The sequence below is a fragment of the Pelodiscus sinensis genome, chromosome 14 (assembly GCF_049634645.1).
Source record: "Pelodiscus sinensis isolate JC-2024 chromosome 14, ASM4963464v1, whole genome shotgun sequence".
NCBI lineage: Eukaryota > Metazoa > Chordata > Testudines > Trionychidae > Pelodiscus > Pelodiscus sinensis.
Genome location: NC_134724.1, coordinates 3,274,994 through 3,294,479, shown reverse-complemented (window position 1 = coordinate 3,294,479; position 19,486 = coordinate 3,274,994). Strand labels below are relative to the sequence as shown.

At 42.6% G+C, this 19,486-nt stretch overlaps 1 protein-coding gene across 4 annotated transcripts in view; it reads left to right on the top strand.

Moving 5' to 3' along the window:
* The window catches only part of MAP2K5 (mitogen-activated protein kinase kinase 5), a 206,095-nt gene that overhangs the window by 168,277 nt on the left and 18,332 nt on the right, over positions 1 to 19,486 (top strand). For 2 of the 4 annotated variants that reach the window (XM_075896857.1, XM_075896854.1), the window contains one exon: positions 1,976 to 2,021. The exons of the other annotated variants lie outside the window; for them this stretch is intronic. In XM_075896857.1, the coding sequence (XP_075752972.1) occupies positions 1,976 to 2,021 (46 nt within the window). The remainder of the gene's footprint in view (positions 1 to 1,975; positions 2,022 to 19,486) is intronic. 4 annotated transcript variants of the gene reach the window in all.

Genomic DNA, 19,486 nt, shown 5'->3' with positions numbered 1-19,486 from the left:
GAAGGCAGAATAATGGAGATTGAACTTTGTATAAATGGGATGTTTTTGACTAAGACACGTTCCCATTTGTTAAAATGCACTTTCTGGGCCGGCTGCCCAGCTGGCATGAATTGGCAGAGCCAGTAGAGTCAGAGTAATCAATGGAGCTATGCCAGTTGATGCCAGCCGAGAATCTGGCCCTGAAGCAGTATTTAGGAGAGGAGCAATTTAGGGAAGCTTTTCCAGTGAAGCCAGCAAAGTTAAAGGCTCTGAGCCCCACACAGGATCAGCTGGGTATCTTGCGCTTTAAAACATTTCAAGTTCTCTAGCACATATTAGGCCCAATGAACCAAAAAGTATTCAAATAAAATGAATATTCAGATAATTAAATATACTATGTGTGAAACAATTCCAAGACACACTCTCTCAAGATTCCCATAGTGGGTAGCAAATTATATTGAAAATGAAGAATATATAGTCTGATTTATCAGTTAATTAAAATAATAAATACACAATTTGTGTTTATAGACTACAAGCCTCATTTCTTATAGATAAAATGTACAGTAGGCCACAGTGTGCGGTAATTTTATCGCAGGACTAACCAGATTGCACCTTTTTATCCCTTCCCCAAAAAATTAATTAGATGTTGCATAAAAAATTGTATAGGGAAAGGGGGGAGGGCTAACCTGTGTTAAAATTTCCACAGATGTCAAGAAACATAAATGATGGTGGATAATAGCCTGGTTTTCCCAAGAGATACAGCTACTTTGGAATACCAAATTAGGACTGTTACCCACCCACCACTCAGACAGCTTGTATTACTTGCTACGGTGTGCATTATTTGAGGTGCATGTGGTGATATATAAGGATGGCAAAATGTCCTTTGAATCATTAATGGTACTATGCCTCCTATTTGCCACAAGAACATTGTACATATTTTTAGGTATGGTTTAATATTAACCTGTATAGTATGTGTCTTACAATAGCTTGAGGAATTATTGTCCAAAAAATTGCTTTGTACACTCTTTTAGCAGTTGACTCCTATAAGCATCAGACACGTCAAGTGAACAGCACATCAGACTTTGACTTTATGCCAGTTACACCATAAACTCGGGCTGTTTGAGTGTAATCCAATTAGGCAGCAGGCAACTCCTAGTGGTCACCGCGCTGCCATGTGACAGTGGTCCATCATGCAGCTAATCTCAGTCTACAGATGTTAATTGCACCTGTTGCCTAAAAAACTAGGATTATGTGGATAGGAAACTTGATCTTATAAACTGCTTAATGCTCCATAATGAACTGTCAGCCTTCAGAGCAGTGGAAATAAGTGTGAAAAAATTAAGGGAGACATACCAGGGCACTGTGTGCTACCCTGTAGCTGTTTAGTGTTAAAAATTAAATGTCCCACCTGCTTAAATTCTATTTCTGTCCAACTACTGTATATAGCAATGTCAAAAGGAGAACAAATTTGCCATGATTTCTCAATTGACTTTGTACTGATCACTATCCTTGCAGGAATCCCCAGTAACAAGGGCGCCAAAATTAATTTAGAATGCGATTGGTTCTAGACATAACAAGAAAACATTCTTTGGAAGTTTGTGATAGATATGACCACATTTTAAAAATGATATAAAAGTGACCCTTTGTGTTTAAAGACTTCAAATGCTCAAGCACAGAGAAAAAGAAAAGTAGAAAAGCCGTCCATATTCTAGAGAGCCTTCTAATTAGCAGTAGAATACATAACTGTTTTATCTGGGATGCAGCAACATTGTACGGAACGAAAAGCTGAAAAAAGAAAAGAGAAAATTGATTAACATTGTGGGTACTACTAGGAGCTGTGTCTTCAGTTTGTACTTGGTAAAGTTAAGAAGTACATTGAAATTCTAGGGCATGATCTCGATCTACCTGTGTTGAAGGAAGAAGTCTTCAGTATTTAAACATGTGAAATACATGAACAGTTGTTTATATATAATCATTTCACTTTTATGATACACAGCATGAGAAAGCAACCAAAGGAGAGGCCGGCTCCTGAAGACTTAATGGTAAGTGGAACTCCATAATGTATATGGGAGTGTATCTGTTTTTCTCACCAGTAATTGCAAAGTTAATTATAAACAAAGCACACACAGAAACCAAGAAATTCTGGCTCCACTGCAGGAAAACCACCCACTAATATTGCCTTGAGTTGGGTCACGATTTCACCCCCAAGGTTATCAGATCCAGTGCATTTGGTGCCTTGGCTCCATTGATGTCCGTGGCAAAACTCCCATTGACTTCAGTGGAGTCAGGATTTCTCCTGATCTTTTCTTGGGACTTTCGTGCCGATATCAATTTCAGTCAAAACCATTTTGAAGCTGAATGCAGAGGTCCTTCAGGGTGCCTGTTCAGGGATTACAATTTAATGCCAATCATTCTTTGTCATCATTTGCCACTCATAACCTTTCAAAACCTGAAGATTGAAAACAGAGGATATGTTCAACGTATTACGGTACTAATGAAATCCTACAGAAAATTCCCGTTGTCACTGTTTTCGTTTATATTCATGTAGAATGAAATTAGATTGGCTATAGAGGATCAAGTTCATATGTATCTTTGGTATTTCCTCAGAAAGACTTCCAGTATTTTTGGCTCAGAGGCAGTTTTCTTTGCTTGTAAATGGCATTTTTTTTAGTCAAGCAGTAATAAGAGGAGAGCTGCTCCCGAACAGTTCCCAACTGGTCATTTGTGTAGTGCAGAATGTTGATTTGACAATGCACAAGCTGTTAGAATAATGGTAGCATCTAGCATTAGTAAACAATAATTAGAGTCCACTCCTACTAATGTGTCACACACCATTCCCTGTCTTTAAAGTGTTATTACGTTGCTTATCACTGCCAGATGCACTGTGTAGATTTATATAAATGATGTTTTTCTTTCTTTGCATTGCATACTTAAGAATAAGTTTAAGTGACAATAACAAGATAACGAAACATACGTGCAACTTACCCTCCTTTCTTCCTACCACACTGTGAAACTGGGGGCATTGCACCTGTCTTCTGCTTAGAGACTTACCTCTAAAATTACCCTTTGACGCAGACTTATTTCAATGTCGACCCTGCTCAACAAAGCACTGAACTGCATCTAATTTTTAACCATATTCACTTCAATGAATCTACTCTCATGCTTAAGTTAGGTGCATACTTAAATACTTTGCTCAATTAGGACCTTAAAGTTCACCAAAAGCCCCTCTACTGCATCAGTCTGTGTTTGTTACCAAGGATTTGGACTGCCTTATTTTGTCTATTTTTTTTTTTATTAACTTTTGATGCTTGGAAAATTCTTGCAGTTAGTCACATCTGAGAAAACTTGGAACAGGTTCTAGAGATGGAGACACATTTACCTTGTGCATTATTATGCTATGGCTGGATAGCTTAGCTATTAAAACAACGGAATAGGGTTTCATAAAACCTATATCTGTTTGTAAATGCATGTTTCAATGATGCAATAAGGCCTGCCACTTATAAATAAAACATCTGCACATCTCACATACACCCATAAGTATATATGTATGTATTTGTAAGCAATAACACCACTCCAGGGTGTAGAGCCATAAAAATGAGGCCAAAGGGTGAGTGCCTACCGTACTGGGAAAGTGCATATATATATCTTTACAACTACATGCCCTGGAGTATGTTGTTCCTCTTTTAAGATGGTATTTTAAAAATAATTTTAGAAAAGTAGCTATTGGGGGAAATAACTTACTACTTAAAAAAAGAACTTGTAGTCATCGTCCCCTTATACTGCTTTCTGCTTAATTAGAAATGGACATATAGCCATTAAGTACTCTACGCGCACAGCTACCCTGGTGGTTCAATGAAAGAGCAGCCCCTTGCCCCGTGCAAAATGGCATTTGGGAGTCATTTCCCACTCCTAGCCTGACGGGTCTGAGAGCTGGCCCACTCTGTTTCTGACCCCAGCTGGGTGACGGCTCCCCAGAACAAATCACAGCCAACTTTTGGGCTGAAAGGCAAGCTAGCTCGGTGCAGTGCTTTGGAGGGCTGTTGATGGAAAATAGAAACAGGCTATCAGGGTAGAGAGGAGAGAGATCAAGATGGGGGAAATAACATTACAAGCTTTTGAGATTAAGGACCACATAGCAGAAGAGCATCATCCCATTGAGCTAAAGGAAGTGAAGTCATTAAGGGCATGTCTAAACTACATCCCTCTTTCGAAAGAGGGATGTGAATTAGACATATCGAAATGGCAAATGAAGCCGGGATTTGAATTTCCCGCGCTTTATTTGCACGTTCTTTCAAAAATGGGTATTTTGAAAGTGAAACCACCCTCTAGACGCAGTTCTTTCAGAAAAAACAAACCCTTTTTTGAAAGATCCTGGACTCCTCAAAAAATGAGGTTTACGGGATGTTTCGAAAAAGGGGGGTTCTTCGTGAAACGAGGCTTACAGGATCGGCCGGCAAAGGCTTCCCCAGCCGACCGATCTGCGTCTAGACTACCGCGCTGTGCCGGATCAGCTGATGGTCGGCACAGCGTGGCGGCCATGTTTATTTTGCCTATGCTGGGTAAACTAGTTTACATGGCTCCATCGACGGAGCCATGTAGTCTAGACATACCCTAAATGTTCAAGTGCTTGTGGAAACTGTGTGTACCATGTAGATGTGTAACTACTGACTAATTGCAGCAACAAAGCTCAACTCGTGCCTGTCATGATTTATGGCCAAAAACTACTTCGGAAAATCCCAAGGTAATTGTAAAAGTTGCACTTATAAAGTTTTCCACATGTGGCTTGGAGCTGCTGGTCTTGAGTCAGATTACTTCTTTAAACCATAACCAGGAGGTAAAGAAAAGCTCCGAAGTGGAGCCTCTGCCAGTCCAGAGTGGCACACTAGAGACTTCCCCTGTGCACAACTGAATATACTGCAATGGCTCTCCAAAGCTGTCCAGTAATGCGTGGGCCTGCGAGGCTGGGGGGCTATGGCTGCATCGCTTTTTACCCGCTGGAAGGGCAAGTGGGAGGGGATAGAGAGGAGTGAGGGGGGCAAAGGGAGCTCTAGGGGGGAGGGGCAAAAGGCTTTGGGGGGAAGGGGCAGTACAAGGGCAGGGCCATGGTTCAGCCTCCCCTCCCCCTTTTACAGACCTGCTGTCGCCCTGGCCCAAGAAGCCCCATAATTCTGTTGAATGGCCTCTGTCAAGCACAACTGGAAGACATTTTGTATGGTTGCTCTGCCTTTTTCCTCAAATTTTCTCCTATTAAGGGCACCGGGACCAGTTTTCTTTAATTGTCTCTTCTGCCATACTCAGCATGTCCCATCCTCAAAAGCAGGTTGAGTAGCTGTTATTGCCCATGGGAACCCATGGGTATGTCTACACTACCCTCCTAATTCGAACTAGGAGGGTAATGTAGGCATACCGCACTTGCAAATGAAGCCCGGGATTTGAATTTCCCGGGCTTCATTAGCATGAAGCCGGCCAGCGCCATTTTTAAATGCCGACAGTTCGAACCCCGTGCCGCGCGGCTACACGTGGCACAGAGCAGCTAGTTCGGATTAGGCTTCCTAATCCGAACTAGCTGTACTCCTCATTCCACGAGGAGTACAGCTAGTTCTGATTAGGAAGCCTAATCCAAACTAGCTACTCTGTGCCACGTGTAGCCACATGGCACGGGATTCGAACTGCCGGCATTTAAAAATGGCGCCGGCCGGCTTCATGCAAATGAAGTCCGGGAAATTCAAATCCCGGGCTTCATTTGCAAGTGCGGAATGCCTACATTACCCTCCTCGTTCGAATTAGGAGGGTAGTGTAGACATACCCCATATCACCATAACCACCAGCGATCCTGCCAGTTGGCGGTACCAAATGGCTGGCCAATCCTGTTCCTGATCAACCAGAGAAATCAAGAGCATCCTGTCTGTCTAAGTGCCAGGGATGTAATTGTGTAGCTGATTCACCAATAAGCAAAAACGTATCAGTTAATGCTATAAACTACACGCATCCCTCCCCCCTCTGCCAGTAAACTTTTTAGCACACTCGACAGCAGCCTGGCTCAGTTCCAGCTCATGCCGGGTCCGGGAGCTCAGCCTGCCCCGGTCAGAAGCTGCTGCCACCCCCTGCAACTGCCTCTTTATCAGAGGCAGCAGCGCGGAGCGACAGGCAGCCGGTCTGCGAGGGGAGCTGGTTTTTAAACTGGCTGCCCTCACGGACCAGCTCCCGCCTGGCACCCCGTGCTACTGCCTCTGATACAGAGGCAGCAATGCCAAGTGTCAGGGGGCTCCTCGGGAGTGGGGCCCAGAGCACATTGGCTGCTGGCCCCACCCCTGGGGACTATAAAATAGCAGATAAGAATTCATGAGGTTAATCGACTATTCAATTAACCGATAGGAAACAAGTCTGCTAAGTACCTCAGTAGACATCATCGCTGTGGTGTCAGACACGGTACACTAGGGCTCCCCGCTCCCAGCATGCTTTTAACTCCTCGATGCTGACAGAAGTTGTGAGGAAAGAACCATCACCACAAACTGTCATGCTGAGCACTCATGACTCAGGGGGGGTATCTACGCTGCGGTCGAACACCCACTGCTCTTCCACCTCCACTGACTCTGGCTCACAGGACTCAGGCTGTGGGGTTCCGTGTGGTGTGGTCATTAGGGATGTTAGCTGTTGGGTACCTGAATAGCCGGGGAACCGCATGAAATCTCAGTGGTTACGTGACTATGCGAGTGGGTCCAGCTGCCAGTGCGGGGAACCCCCTGCTACTCCATGTTGCTGCCTCTATATCAGAAGCAGCCACATGGAGTAGCATGTGGGGGCCAGTCCGTGAGGGGATCCAGTTTAAAAACCAGCTCCCCGTACAGATAGGCTGCCTTCCGCTCTGCGCTGCTTCCTCTGATACAGAAGCAGCAGCGTAGGGTGGCAGCAGCCCTTTCCGCAGTGGTCTGAGCTCCCTACGGTCACAGACTGCTTCTGATAAAGGCAGCAGTGCAGGGGAGTCCAGGGGGCACTGGGGAGCTGGTGCTGGGGGGGTGGTAACCAGCTTTTACGGGAGGAACACACAGGTCTGCGGGAGCCAATATGTGGAGGCAGCTGGCTTGAAAGCCGACTCCCCATGCATATTGGCTCCATATTCCCCACCCTCCACGCTGCTGCCTCTCTATCAGCAGGGTTGGGTGGGGGGGCAGGCGGATCTGGTGCTTATAGGGAGCTGGCTTTTAAGCTAGCTCCTCATGGGCACCGGCTCCTGCTCCCCCCCCTTACCTGTGCTGCCTCTAAGGCAGCTAGGGGGAGGGGGAATGCGTGTAGTCAACAAGATTAATGGATAAGCCCAGGTTTATCGGTTAATCGTGTCATCATCTACACAATGACAGCCCTAGTAGACATTTGGCTGGTCCCTGGACCAGTGGAACCAGCAGCCTGGCCTGGCCCCTGGGCAAGACGAGGGCGGGGTTCAGTAGCTTTCGGAAAGTGCCGCCCGGGCAGCCCTCAGTGCTGCCCAGAGCAGACCACAATGATTTAAAGGACCCAGGATTTAAAGGCAGTGGCCGAGTTCCAGGCCCTTTAGTATTGCTGGGCTTTGAGGCAATTGCCCCCTTGTACCCGCCCCTCCCCCTGCTTCGGCAGGCCTGCCTGGCATCCTCCCACCTTATGTACCATGTATATCATCTTTTACCAATGCAACCTTCACGTTTTGGATCTTCCCTGGAACACAATGCTCGGTTTCCTTTTCCTTTCCACTACTGTCGTTCTCCTCTTCCACTTGTCTTACCCTCACAGTCTAGGACTGCAGGTTGTTGGACGTTCGCCATCAGAGAATGCACTTTTTTTTTCCCTACCTGTAAGTTGGCCATCTCCTAAGAACGTACCACAGGCTGAAGACTCCATTCCCTTCCCTGCTTTCTCGTTCTGTGTGCCTCATGATTTACAAAGCGGATCCATTTAAACATGGGGGCTTTGTCTACACTGGGCCACTTATTCCGGAAAATCAGCCGCTTTTCCGGAATAAGCTGCGAGCTGTCTACACTGGCCCTTGAATTTCCGGAAAAGCAACGATGCTCTACTGTACAAAATCAGCCGCTATTCCGGAAAAACTATTCTGCTCCCGCATAAGTCCTTATTCTGGAACACTGTTCCAGAAAAGGGCTAGTGTAGACAGCCCAGTAGTCTTTTCCGGAAAAAAGCCCCGATCGCGAAAATGACGCTCGGGGCTCTTTTCCGGAAAAGCACGTCTACATTGGCCACGGACGCTATTCCGGAAAAAGGGCTTTTCCGGAAAAGCAGCCTGCCAATGTAGACGCTCCTTTTCCGGAAATACTTATAACGGAAACTATTCTGTTTTAAGCATTTCCGGAAATTCATGCCAGTGTAGACACAGCCGGGGAGTTTGGTAAGTCATGTGGTTGAAATACTTCCCTGCTTCACCTGTTGTATGCCAGTACAGTCCAGTGGTCTAGAACTCCAGGTGGGTGGCTTAATTCTGGCAATGCAGTGGTTGCTCTCCTAGGAGAAGATCAATTTAACGCTACAACCGAAGTGTTGTGTTGTAACCATATTTAATAATCTTCTGTTAATTCCGTAATGACTTTAAAGTGAATCCTTGTTTTGTGAAACCCAAACCCGAGAGTTCTGACATGCTCATCTCTGGGACGCTTTCCACTAGAGTTGGTTCCTCATCTCCTCTCCCAATTCCCATTCTGTGTACCTGAAATTCCTATGATGGCGCCTGTTGGTAATCTTTACTTCCTCCCTTACACTGTAGTGGGGGTGTGCACTGTTGATGCAGTTTGTTACACCACAGTGGTGGGGTAAATGCTGCAGAGAGTAAGGGTGAAACTTTGAACTAATGGATGTCAGTGAGGCCACGATTTCGACCTATAAAACACTTTGAGATAAAGTGTACGCACCAGGAGGAAAGGTGTAACATGTCACATGTTACAGGTAACATGTAACGAACGTCCTTAACACCAGACAAAACATGAGTTGATATTTTGTACTTTGTACACATGAGCTGTGCTGGATGTCAGCATTTGGCAGCCAATTGAGTCCAATTAAAGGCTGAATGCAAAATGAGGAGATGGTCTTCTCATCTCTACATCAGTGTTTCTTCAACTTTTTAAAACAGAAGAACACCAAACAATTTTTTTTATGAGGACCACCAAGGACTTTTTGTTGAGCAAAAAAAAAAAAAAGAGGCTAGGGAAAAGTTATTGAGCAAAAAAGAAGAAAAATAGGGTCGGGGGAAGTTATTGGGAGGGGGGAATGTCACCTGTCCCTTTAAGGGTGGCCATTTTGAACTCTGTTGTTCTCCACGACACACTTCCGACTGTCTTGCGGCACACTGGTGTGCCACGGAACACAGTTTAAGAAACACTGATTTACATTGTTAAACACATTTTAAAAACCAACTAGCAATGCCTGGTGTATGGAAATCTAGCCTGGTGTATTCCAGTAAAGTCAATGGAGCTCCACCAAGGATGGATTTGATCTAGCTTGGCAGGTGACTTGAAGCACTTTATTTTCCAAAGTTCTTGGAAAACATGGAACCAAAGTAGAGGCTGAATGAAATTCCTATACAAAACCAGACTTTTCAGTACCACAGACACTCTTGTATAAGTGAACCCTGGATTTCCTTAACAAACTATGAATGCTGTATGGTTGAGCTCAGTCAGTGTGCCTTTTCTTTAACTCACCCACCAGGCAAAAACATTTTTTTTGCCTTAATTTTGTGGCTTCAGTTTCTACAGGAACATATGCAAGTGATTTAATTATTTTATAAAGTATTTTAAATGAACAAATTTCTCATGGAGAAAAAGTCATTTCAGTGAGCTATGAGAAGAGCCTTCCTTTCTAGTGCAGGAATGAGCTTGATCATTCACCAATGCGTACTCCCAGCCGTGTTCTTACTCTGGCTGTTTTTTAATCTCTCCCACCCTCTTTCTTCACATGTTTGAGTCTAAATACAGGTGCATACACGGAGACCGTTAAAATAAAACACATTTGCTGCTTCAGCATAGGAGAAGGCAACACAAGAGACTGGAATCCCCCTAAAAACAATTATTCCGTGCAAGGGAAGAAAAGAGAAGCCAGTTTTAATAAAATGATAGATGGGCTTTATTTTGTTTTGGGTGGAGGGTTTTTTCATTGAAAATATAACTCTGTCCAGAGTTTCAAGGCTGGCTCTGTCTAGAATGGCAGCATGTTTATCGAATGAGTTGGCCAGGTGAGGTTATGCAGGTACAGTTTGAAGCACATGCATGCACGTAGGTGCGGGTGTGCACGCTTTCGTTGATCTGGCTCAGGATGCTCTCTGTGCATTTACGGTATTTTTCAGAAGCTTTCCCTTTCTAAGCTCTATTTAATGGAATCTATGCATAGTAAGTAATCAGGTCAGAGAGAAGCAGCATCCCCTGTTTGAGATCAATCGCTGGCTAATACTTTATCTAGGCCACTTTATTATCTCATGCTGATTCCATCCCCATTCTCCTCCTCCTTTGTAGCATGCACTTCAGCTGTGGTAAAAGTACGTATCGCATACATATTAAAAACATATACCCATTCTATCTGTATGTAAATGTGTGAGTCACAGCTGGATATTTCAGGAGTTTGATTTACTAATAGTTATTATCTGTTCTAGCTATTCGGTGGCAGAGAGAGTTTCAGAAAACAAGCTAGCGCAGAAATTGTCTTTATGATCTCACTCTTCTGCCTTAGCGATTGTTTAAAATCCTTCTCTTCTTTGGTTGCAAGGGTGGCCTGATGTTTGCAGATTCCCTGCACTTTTCAAAGCATGCGAGCAGAACTGTAGAATTTCCTTATCGGGTTTACTACTATGGAATTCTGCTCTGCCTCATATGACTCTTTTTGAATGTACGTGGTTTTACTTAAGAGAATGGGATTTGAAATACCACAAACCGTAGATGTAGCAGTTACTTGTTTTCCTTTTAATTGGGGTGCATAAAAGTGCTCAAGCAAGATGACGGAGTTCAGATTTCTCAGAGAAGGTTCTGGTAGATAGGTGCAGAGTTTTTGGCTAGGAAACTCTCAGCTGTTGAAGCAAAATCTATTTAATCTTTTACATTGATTTTACATAGATATGTTAATTTTTGTTTAGGTCTTTTAGTTAACATTCTTGCTTGTATCTTTTTTTCTCTGATTTTTAAAACTAGCCCAAGCAATATGGATTGTAGGATCATTTCTGTGTATTTTTTCTGTGCTGATACTTTATTGATTAGTAGGGATTTATGGTAAATATATATATATTTATAAATACAAATATTAACTGCTTTTCTGAATTTTCTCCAGCCTAGCACAGTCTTAAATTTCACAAACTGTCCCTCTTTCACAATTTCAGGGTAACACCCAGAGCTGGCTGGCTAGTCTCCTTATTTGCGGTTAATATTTTTCATCTTGATAATTTGCTATTATATTTTAATAAGCTTTCTTAAGGTCATTGAAATATAAACTCTCTGGAACAGATGGCTGCTTTGCTTATTTTCTCCCAAAAACACTAATTAAAAAAGAAAGTATATAAACCCTGGCTCACATACAATAGTAACAATAGTTAACACAGCATTCTGAACTTGGTTTCTAGTCACTGAATTTGACTGCTGCATATGGCATACAGTAAAGATTTTAACTGCACTTCACAAATTGACGGGGGATATAATATAATCATGTATGGCTTTCCTGTTAAAAAATCTCAGAGTAAAAGCCAAAACGGGCCAATTGTGCACATATTTATAAAAAGGAATCCACAAGCAACTAATTTTACTTGAGCTCTTTCATTGCACAGAAATATAACAATGGAAGCATTCGCTCAGTACTTGAGACCATTGTAATGTCTTTTCTGATGACACATTAGCACTTATGAAAGAACAGAGGGCCATGCAGCATTAGCAAACAAGCTTTGTTTGCTACAAACATGTTTAGTAAATCTTTTGAAGACAGCATTGCAGATAGATAAATTTTACCTGTCATTCTCTGATCATGATGGTCCAAGAGCTTTCATTTTTTTAACCCCTTACAATCAACTTACTTTATTGAGAAATGTGTCAGTACAGGAACCTCTTCTCAGTGATGATTGCTCTGGTGTAAAATTGTTGATGCTTGAACTCGTGATAAATGGTTTTGTTTTCAGGCATTTTGTCCGTCCTCTGTCACGATGATCCTAGTTCAGACCATGACAAAGAGAGATTCTGGCAGACACCAAACACATTTAAGATGGGACAGGCCCAGGTATTGTAGCAGACACATTTTTAAGCTATCCAGCTTCATCTTTTGTGTACTAGAGATTCTGGATGAAATCCTGGATCTACTAAAATCAATGGCAAAACTTCAGAATTCCATCCGGTGTTTAGCATCTTTTTTTAACCATTCATTGTACGTTCGTCATTTTCATTGCTCAATGTAGCTCATAGAGGAGGGGGAACTGTGTATTATTTCAGGTAGCTGTATAGCCCAACCAATTCCCTAGTCCACTTCAATCAATAAATAAATCTGTCACTATTCATGAGACATAGTTTATTTCTAATCAATTGAGAAATCGCCGATCAAAATCCAGAAATGTATTCCATGACTGTCACAGAATCCAGTAATGATAGAATTGCTAAACTGGTGAGAAGGTTTAACTGGCCAGCATTCTTAGCGTGAGCGCGTTAGATTTGTTTGATACATTCCACAGTCCCATTGTTTCTGTAACCAATTACTTTTTGCAGAAAATGCGAGAATCTAACTTTCTCTTTCTCGCATGTCCTACAGCATCAGAACGTCCTAGTGCTTTTTGATGGAATGCGAAAAGAAATAGGTTGGATCAGACTTTAAGATGTATAAAAATCTCGGAAACCAAGAGAAATGAATGGGCAAGAATGTGACTCGGTGCATATTTCTGATAAAATGAATCTGACCACTCACGAGATTCTCTTGGACTTGAGAGTTTGTTTAATTTGAGGGGCCAGTGCCTAGTATAGGTACAGAGCTGTATCATAGATGCATCATACGTTGACTGAAGTGGTTTTTCCATCGCTATATGTAATTCACCCAAATGAGTGATAATAGCTAGGTCAGTGAAAGAATTCTGCCATTGACATCACCTTGGGTTCAGAGGTAGCTGTGTCAGTGTAACTATATGGTGTTGAGGGGTGTGACTTTTTTCAGCCTTCTGAGCAACATACCTAGGTTGATCTCAATTTTAACAGTAGACCAGACTTCATTTCAATTCTTGCTATGTTTTTCTTCAGTTTTTCTAGTTGCATCAAAATTATTTGAAGCTTCACATTTTTGGTACTGAAATTGCAAATATACCAATTCTGCATCATTAAATATTTGTTTATTTGTAGCGGTGAATTTGTGTGATTTTTTTTTTTTTAATGTCAACCGCTTTTAGTTTCTCCTCATGTTTATGAATATGACAGTTAAGTTTGCAATAATGATCATATGTTGTTTCCCATGCTTTCTCTTTTCTGTATGTTCAAAATCATATATTTAATGGTGTTGTAGCCATGTAGGTCCTAGGATATTAAAGGAACATGGTGGTGAGGTAAAATCTTTTAGTGGACCAACTTCTGTGGATGAGAGAAACAAGCTCTCAAGTTATAGAAGTCTGTTCTTCAGGTCTCTGTGTAATCTTGAAAGCTTCGCACCCACAGAAGTTGGTCCACTAAATCCTATTACCTCCCCTACCATTTCTGTTCAAAATCATGTCAGGTTCAGAAAAGGGCAACAAAAAAATGATTACGGTTTGGAATGGGTGCCATATGAAGAGAGATTAAAAAGACTTGGACTTTTCATGTTAGAAAAGAGGAGACTAAGGGGGGATATGATAGAGGTCTATAAAATCATGACTGGTGTGGAGAAAGTGAATAAGGAAAAATTATTTACTTGTTCCCATTACATAAGAACTAGGGATCACCAAATGGTATTCATAGGTAGCAGGTTTAAAACAAACAAAAGTAATTATTTCTTCATGCAGCCCACAGTCAACCTGTGGAACTCCTTGCCAGAAGATGTTATGAATACCAGGAATTAACAGGGTTCAAAAAATAACTACATACATTCATGGAAGATGGGTCCATCAATACTTAATAGCCAAGATGGGTAGGGATGGTGTTCCTAGCCTCTGTTTGTCAGAGACTGGAAATGGGTGACAGGGGAGGAATCACTTGATGATTACCTGATCTGTTCCCTCCCTCTGGGGCATCTGGCATTGGCCACTGTCAGCAGACAGGACACTGGGCTAGATGGACCTTTAGTCTGACCCAGTCTGGCCATTCTTATGTCATTCATGCCAATCCTACAGCAGGCTGGCATGGAACACCGGTTTATGAGTCTGATAATTTATTTAATTCAAATAAAAATAGAATTGCAAATGGATCCAGTAGCTGCACAGATTCTAAACTCCTTCAGATAAGGAATGGGTCTTTGCAACTCTGTCCTGTGCACATTCACAGTGAGGCCTGACTTGTGACTGGAACATGTGGGTAAATATTAAAGAAGAACTGCCGATCAGTGCTCTGTACACAAAGCGGAAGATAGGGCTGTGCCTCTGAAGACTTCCTGGTGACCTGTGGACTGCATGGCCCCAGTCTGGCAATTGGATCCATGCCAGCGGATTCTTGTGCACAAATCCAGTTATAGGATCGGGGCTGGAAGTGATTTAAAAAAATCATTTCATGCTACTTTTTCATTTGCGCAGTTGACAAAAATGCATATAAATGGGGGATATTTTTCGACTTAAGAGGGCTGCGCTAAAGCATTTTTAATTGGATTTTCATTGTGATTGACAGCATTTGATTATGACAGTAACTTTATTTGGCTGGACTGTTATAGCCCTCTTGTTCAGGTTTTTTCCATCAAAGCTTTTTTTTATCCACTGAATTCCCTGTAGAGCCGCAGTGATTGTGAAAGAGCCTTTTAGCACCTTTGTTGTAGCCATCCCTGGTGATGATTGGACCCAGCTGGTAGTAGATAAGAAAATGTTCCTTTCACAAAGAGGCTATGTCTCCTGTCTCCACGGTTTCAATAATTTTAAGAGCCCCAGAAACCTGTTGAGGATTAGAAGTAGCTTTAGATGTGAAATGAGTGTTAAGTATTAGTAATCGGGAGATTAGGGCCCCGGGGACAATGAGAGATAAACAACTGCAATTAAGGCAAATCTGCCAGAGTAAACAAAATTTAGAAGAAACAGATGCCCTAACCATTTTGGGGGATTGATTTGAGGGCACGGAGGAATCGATTTTTGTCTTGTTTACACTTTCAAACCCCTGTGATAAGCTGGGAGGCTAAATATTTCATACAGTCTGATTTTAGTTAATTTTCCCCCCACTCCTCACAGTAGGCCTTCTCTCTTCTATCAGTGACCAGGCCCGAGTTTATTCAGCATTCACAGGGTGCAGCTAATTGTCTATGAAGGGCCCCTGTGTTTAAATGGGCTTGACAGGAATTTAAATTTTGTTTCAATCAACCTCTGTGCTCACAGCCTGCTCCAGTTTCTAATTTTTAAATTAAAGATGATTTTTTTTTTTAAGCTGTGTGCCTTTCCTCAGGAACCCTGTGCCTTAAATCCCAGTGGAGGCAGATGCTGCAGCACCAGGATGTACAGGTTTATCGAGGCAGTAATAGCAAAGCCCTACAAGCTACTTTTATGGAAAAGTTCATTGTCTCATAAATGCGCATCTGCCTATTTACAATTTAATTGGAGCTGTGCAGATAAATCCTCACTCCTGTAAATCAGCAGAGCTCCACTGATGTCTCCTTACATCGAGTGACAATCTGGCCCACTAACTTTAGACGGGGAGTAAACAGCCTTGTTTGAAAACCGTGCTGTGAAACGCACGGCTGAGAATGGACGTCGCTTTGATGGCCGTGCTTATTTGTGGTCGCCAGAACATCTGAGGGTACGTCTACACTGCACAGCTATTTCGGGATATCCCAAAATACCTACCCCGCGTCTACACAAGCCGCCTATTATTTTGAAATATTTTTCAAAATAACGGGTGCACTATTTCTGCATCTCAGTAACCGGTTAAGGGATGTCTCGAAATAGCATGTTATTTTGAAATTTGGCGCTGTCTAGAATTAATTAATCTATTTTGAAATAGATTCAAAATAAGATACGCAATTTGTGTAGTGCAAATTGCGTATCTTCTTTTGAGTTTAGGGTGCTGTGTAGTCATTTCAATGGGCTTGTGTGATTTTTTTAAAGGAACATTTTGTGTCGCTAGCAGTGATATTTTGCTTGTAGCATTGCTCTCTGGGTCTTTTAAAATGACACATTTCTATGCAGCTTTACTCAGTTAATTTGAGTTGCACATTCTGTATATTTTACCTATACAAAGTGAATTTGATTTGTCACTGTTTTCACTCTGGGTTGTTTAATACTTGTTTGTATTATTTTATGCTCTCACAAGTACTTACAGCCATTACTAAGATAATGTCAGTATCTATTTTTAAAAACAAATGTTTTTTCTGGTTACAAATTTTACTCTGTATTGTTAGAATGGAAAGTCTAAGGCCTGGTCTATCGTACACAATTATGTTGACCCATGATAGGCTGATCTACAGCCACTGCAGTAATTACTGTGGTTTCTCATGTTCACACTAGCATCCTTCTGCCGGTGGTGCACATTCTCACCTGGATTGCTTATAGGGACTCCAGTGGGGTCGTGGTGGGGTCGGAGAGTCAGCTCCACGTGGAATTCCCAGCTGGGAGTCCAGCTGTCTGGCACAGTGCTGGGCTCAAAACGCCTAGTCCCGCGTGGTGCTGACCGGCAATGTAAGTAACGCGGCGGCTACACTGCATCATCCTAACTACACTGACTCCCTCCACTTTTCATGGAGGTGGGAATACTGGGTCAGTCTAGTAGGGGACTGAAATCGGCGAGAGCAGTACTGTAGTGTAGACATTTTCAGAGTTAGGTCATCATAAGCTGAATGACATTAACCTACCTCGTCGTGTAGACCTGGCTTCCAAAACCTGACGTTTCTCAGCTGCGTCACACTCACTCTGGAAGATGAAAATAGACTCATTTCACTTTTGGTTCTGGGCAATTCTGTTTCTCATTGGGCCTTTCTTACCCCAGTGTTTGGATAGCAAAAGCCATGGAGGGATTTTTAAATCCAATCAAACTGTTCTAATTATTGGGAGTGAGTTGAGTGTTTTTCTTTGTTTATGAAAAGGTAGCAATTAACAGCAGACTTTGCCTTTTTTTTTCTTTTATGACCTGATTCAAAGTTCCCTGAAAATCAGTAGGTGTGTATCCCCCATGTTTAAGATGGCTCTAAAGCTAACTTTAAATACTTACATAGCTCCGTTGGGATTAGACACATGTTGGAAGCATGAGGCAGGCTGAAGTATCTTCCTGAATCAGGGCTTTAGCTGAGATTACATGTCACTCTTCTTTTTCCTACGCACTTCCCTGTCTAGCCTCAGCACTGTCTGCAAAGGGTCAGATCAACTGGAAGCCTATTAATCTCCTTGTTGTTCTGCTGCACGGGTCTTTTTAAGAAGCAATAAACCCTGGGAAAATATCATTACCTGCAATTAACACCTGGCTTGTTAGTTAAGCACCAAAGGGGTTGCTGAAGGCAGTTGATGTTTCAACAAATTATCAAAGTGAAGTTGTGGAGAGCAGGAGCTGCAGATTGCCAAATAAATGTCAAGAGACTCTCAATTATATTGTTGCGGTATCAGACATGGCTAACTAAATTCATTCTTAAATAAGGTGTCAATCATGTGTCAGTCGTCTGTATTAGAAATCATAACAGACGATGGACATTACCATAGGAGTTTTTCTCTTTTGTGAAAGTAACTAGATTTTTACCCACCCAAATGGCTCCTGAGCTCGTTCTTTAAAGGTACCATCATCAGTACTGCTGGATTTTGTGTCTCCGGAAAGAGTCATGCAAGTCATTCCTTGAACTCAGTGTTGTTGACTTTCAGAGGCAGGTGCAGGTCTGTTGAAGAGCAGGGTGCTTTTAGGCCTGCCACAGAAGCCTCTCTGCAGGGACCTAAAGGTGTGTCTTGGGTTTATGTATTCTACCCCCCAAAAAAGCATGTAACAGCAAGACTCAGAGCATTGGTCAATGGGAAGCAATTGTCTAGGAAGGATTTCAGCTGAAAGGAATCTAGGAATTATAGTGGACCACAAGCTGAATATGAGTCAGCAGTGTGATGCTGCTGGAAAAAAAAGCAAACATGATTCTGGGCTGCATTAACAGGTGTGTTGTGAGCAAGACACGAGAAGTCATTCTTCCGCTCTACTCTGCGCTGGTTAGGCCTCAGTTGGAGTATTGTGTCCAGTTCTGGGAATCGCATTTCCAGAAAGATGTGGAGAAATTGGAGAGGGTCCAGAGAAGAGCAACAAGAATGATCAAGGGTCTAGAGAACATGATCTATGAAGGAAGGCTGAAAGAATTGGGTTTGTTTAATTTAGGAAAAGAGAAGACTGAGGAGGGACATGAGAGCCATTTTCAGGTATCTAAAAGGATGTCATAAGGAGGAGGGAGAAAACTTGTTCATCTGGGCCTCTGGGGATAGGACAAGAATCAATGGGCTTAAACTGCAGCAAGGGAGGTTTAGGTTGGACATTAGGAAAAAGTTCCTAACTGTCAGGGTAGTCAAACACTGGAATAAATTGCCCAGGGAGGTTGTGGAATCCCCATCTCTGGAGATATTTAAGAGCAGGTTAGATAAATGTCTATCAGGGATGGTCTAGACAGTATTTGGCCCTGCCATGAGGGCAGGGGGCTGGACTTGATGACCTCTCGAGGTCCCTTCCAGTCCTATGATTCTATGAGGTTCTCAAAATAGAGCTAAAAATAGAGGCTCAGGCAGGAGCCAGACTCTGAGACTCTCCAGGGGTTACCTTTATGTTGCTATTTTTAGCCCCGCAGGGGTGAATTCAGTCAGCTCTGAGACTCACCACCATAGAGAGTAGGATTTGCAGTGTAGATGAGGACCAAAAACATTAGGTGCCAGGGGAGGTTTCCATATGATTTGCACTGGAGGCATGAGACTGAGAAATGTCCTACGTAGTGATGATTTTCAAGGTCAGAAGTTCTCCCACTTCGGACCATCCCTTGTGCAGAAGCGATTCGGTTGCCAACTGGAGCAATCGCTTTGGATTGGAGCATGAACAAGAGTTGGCCAATGGAAAATGAGGGGCCCCTTAGTTATACTATGTGAAAAATAAAACCACTTTGCAAGACATTGATTCATAGACATAGTGACAGACACCAAAAAATGACCAGAGCACTTCTGAAAAGCCCATGTGATATCTAACCACCGATAATGGAAAACCTAGCTCCAAGGGCGTAAGTACTTTGCAGCATTGCTCATTTGCCAGTATTTTTTGTACCTCTTTTCAACATCTTATCTGACACCATTGAGATAAAATCATTAGTATGGTAATCTAGATGACCACAGTTCTGACACTGAGCTAGGCTAATCTGCCTTTGCAATTTCAAGACCTATGTTTGACTTCTCTGAAAGTAACCTTAAATTGTAGTCTTGTAAGAATTTCAG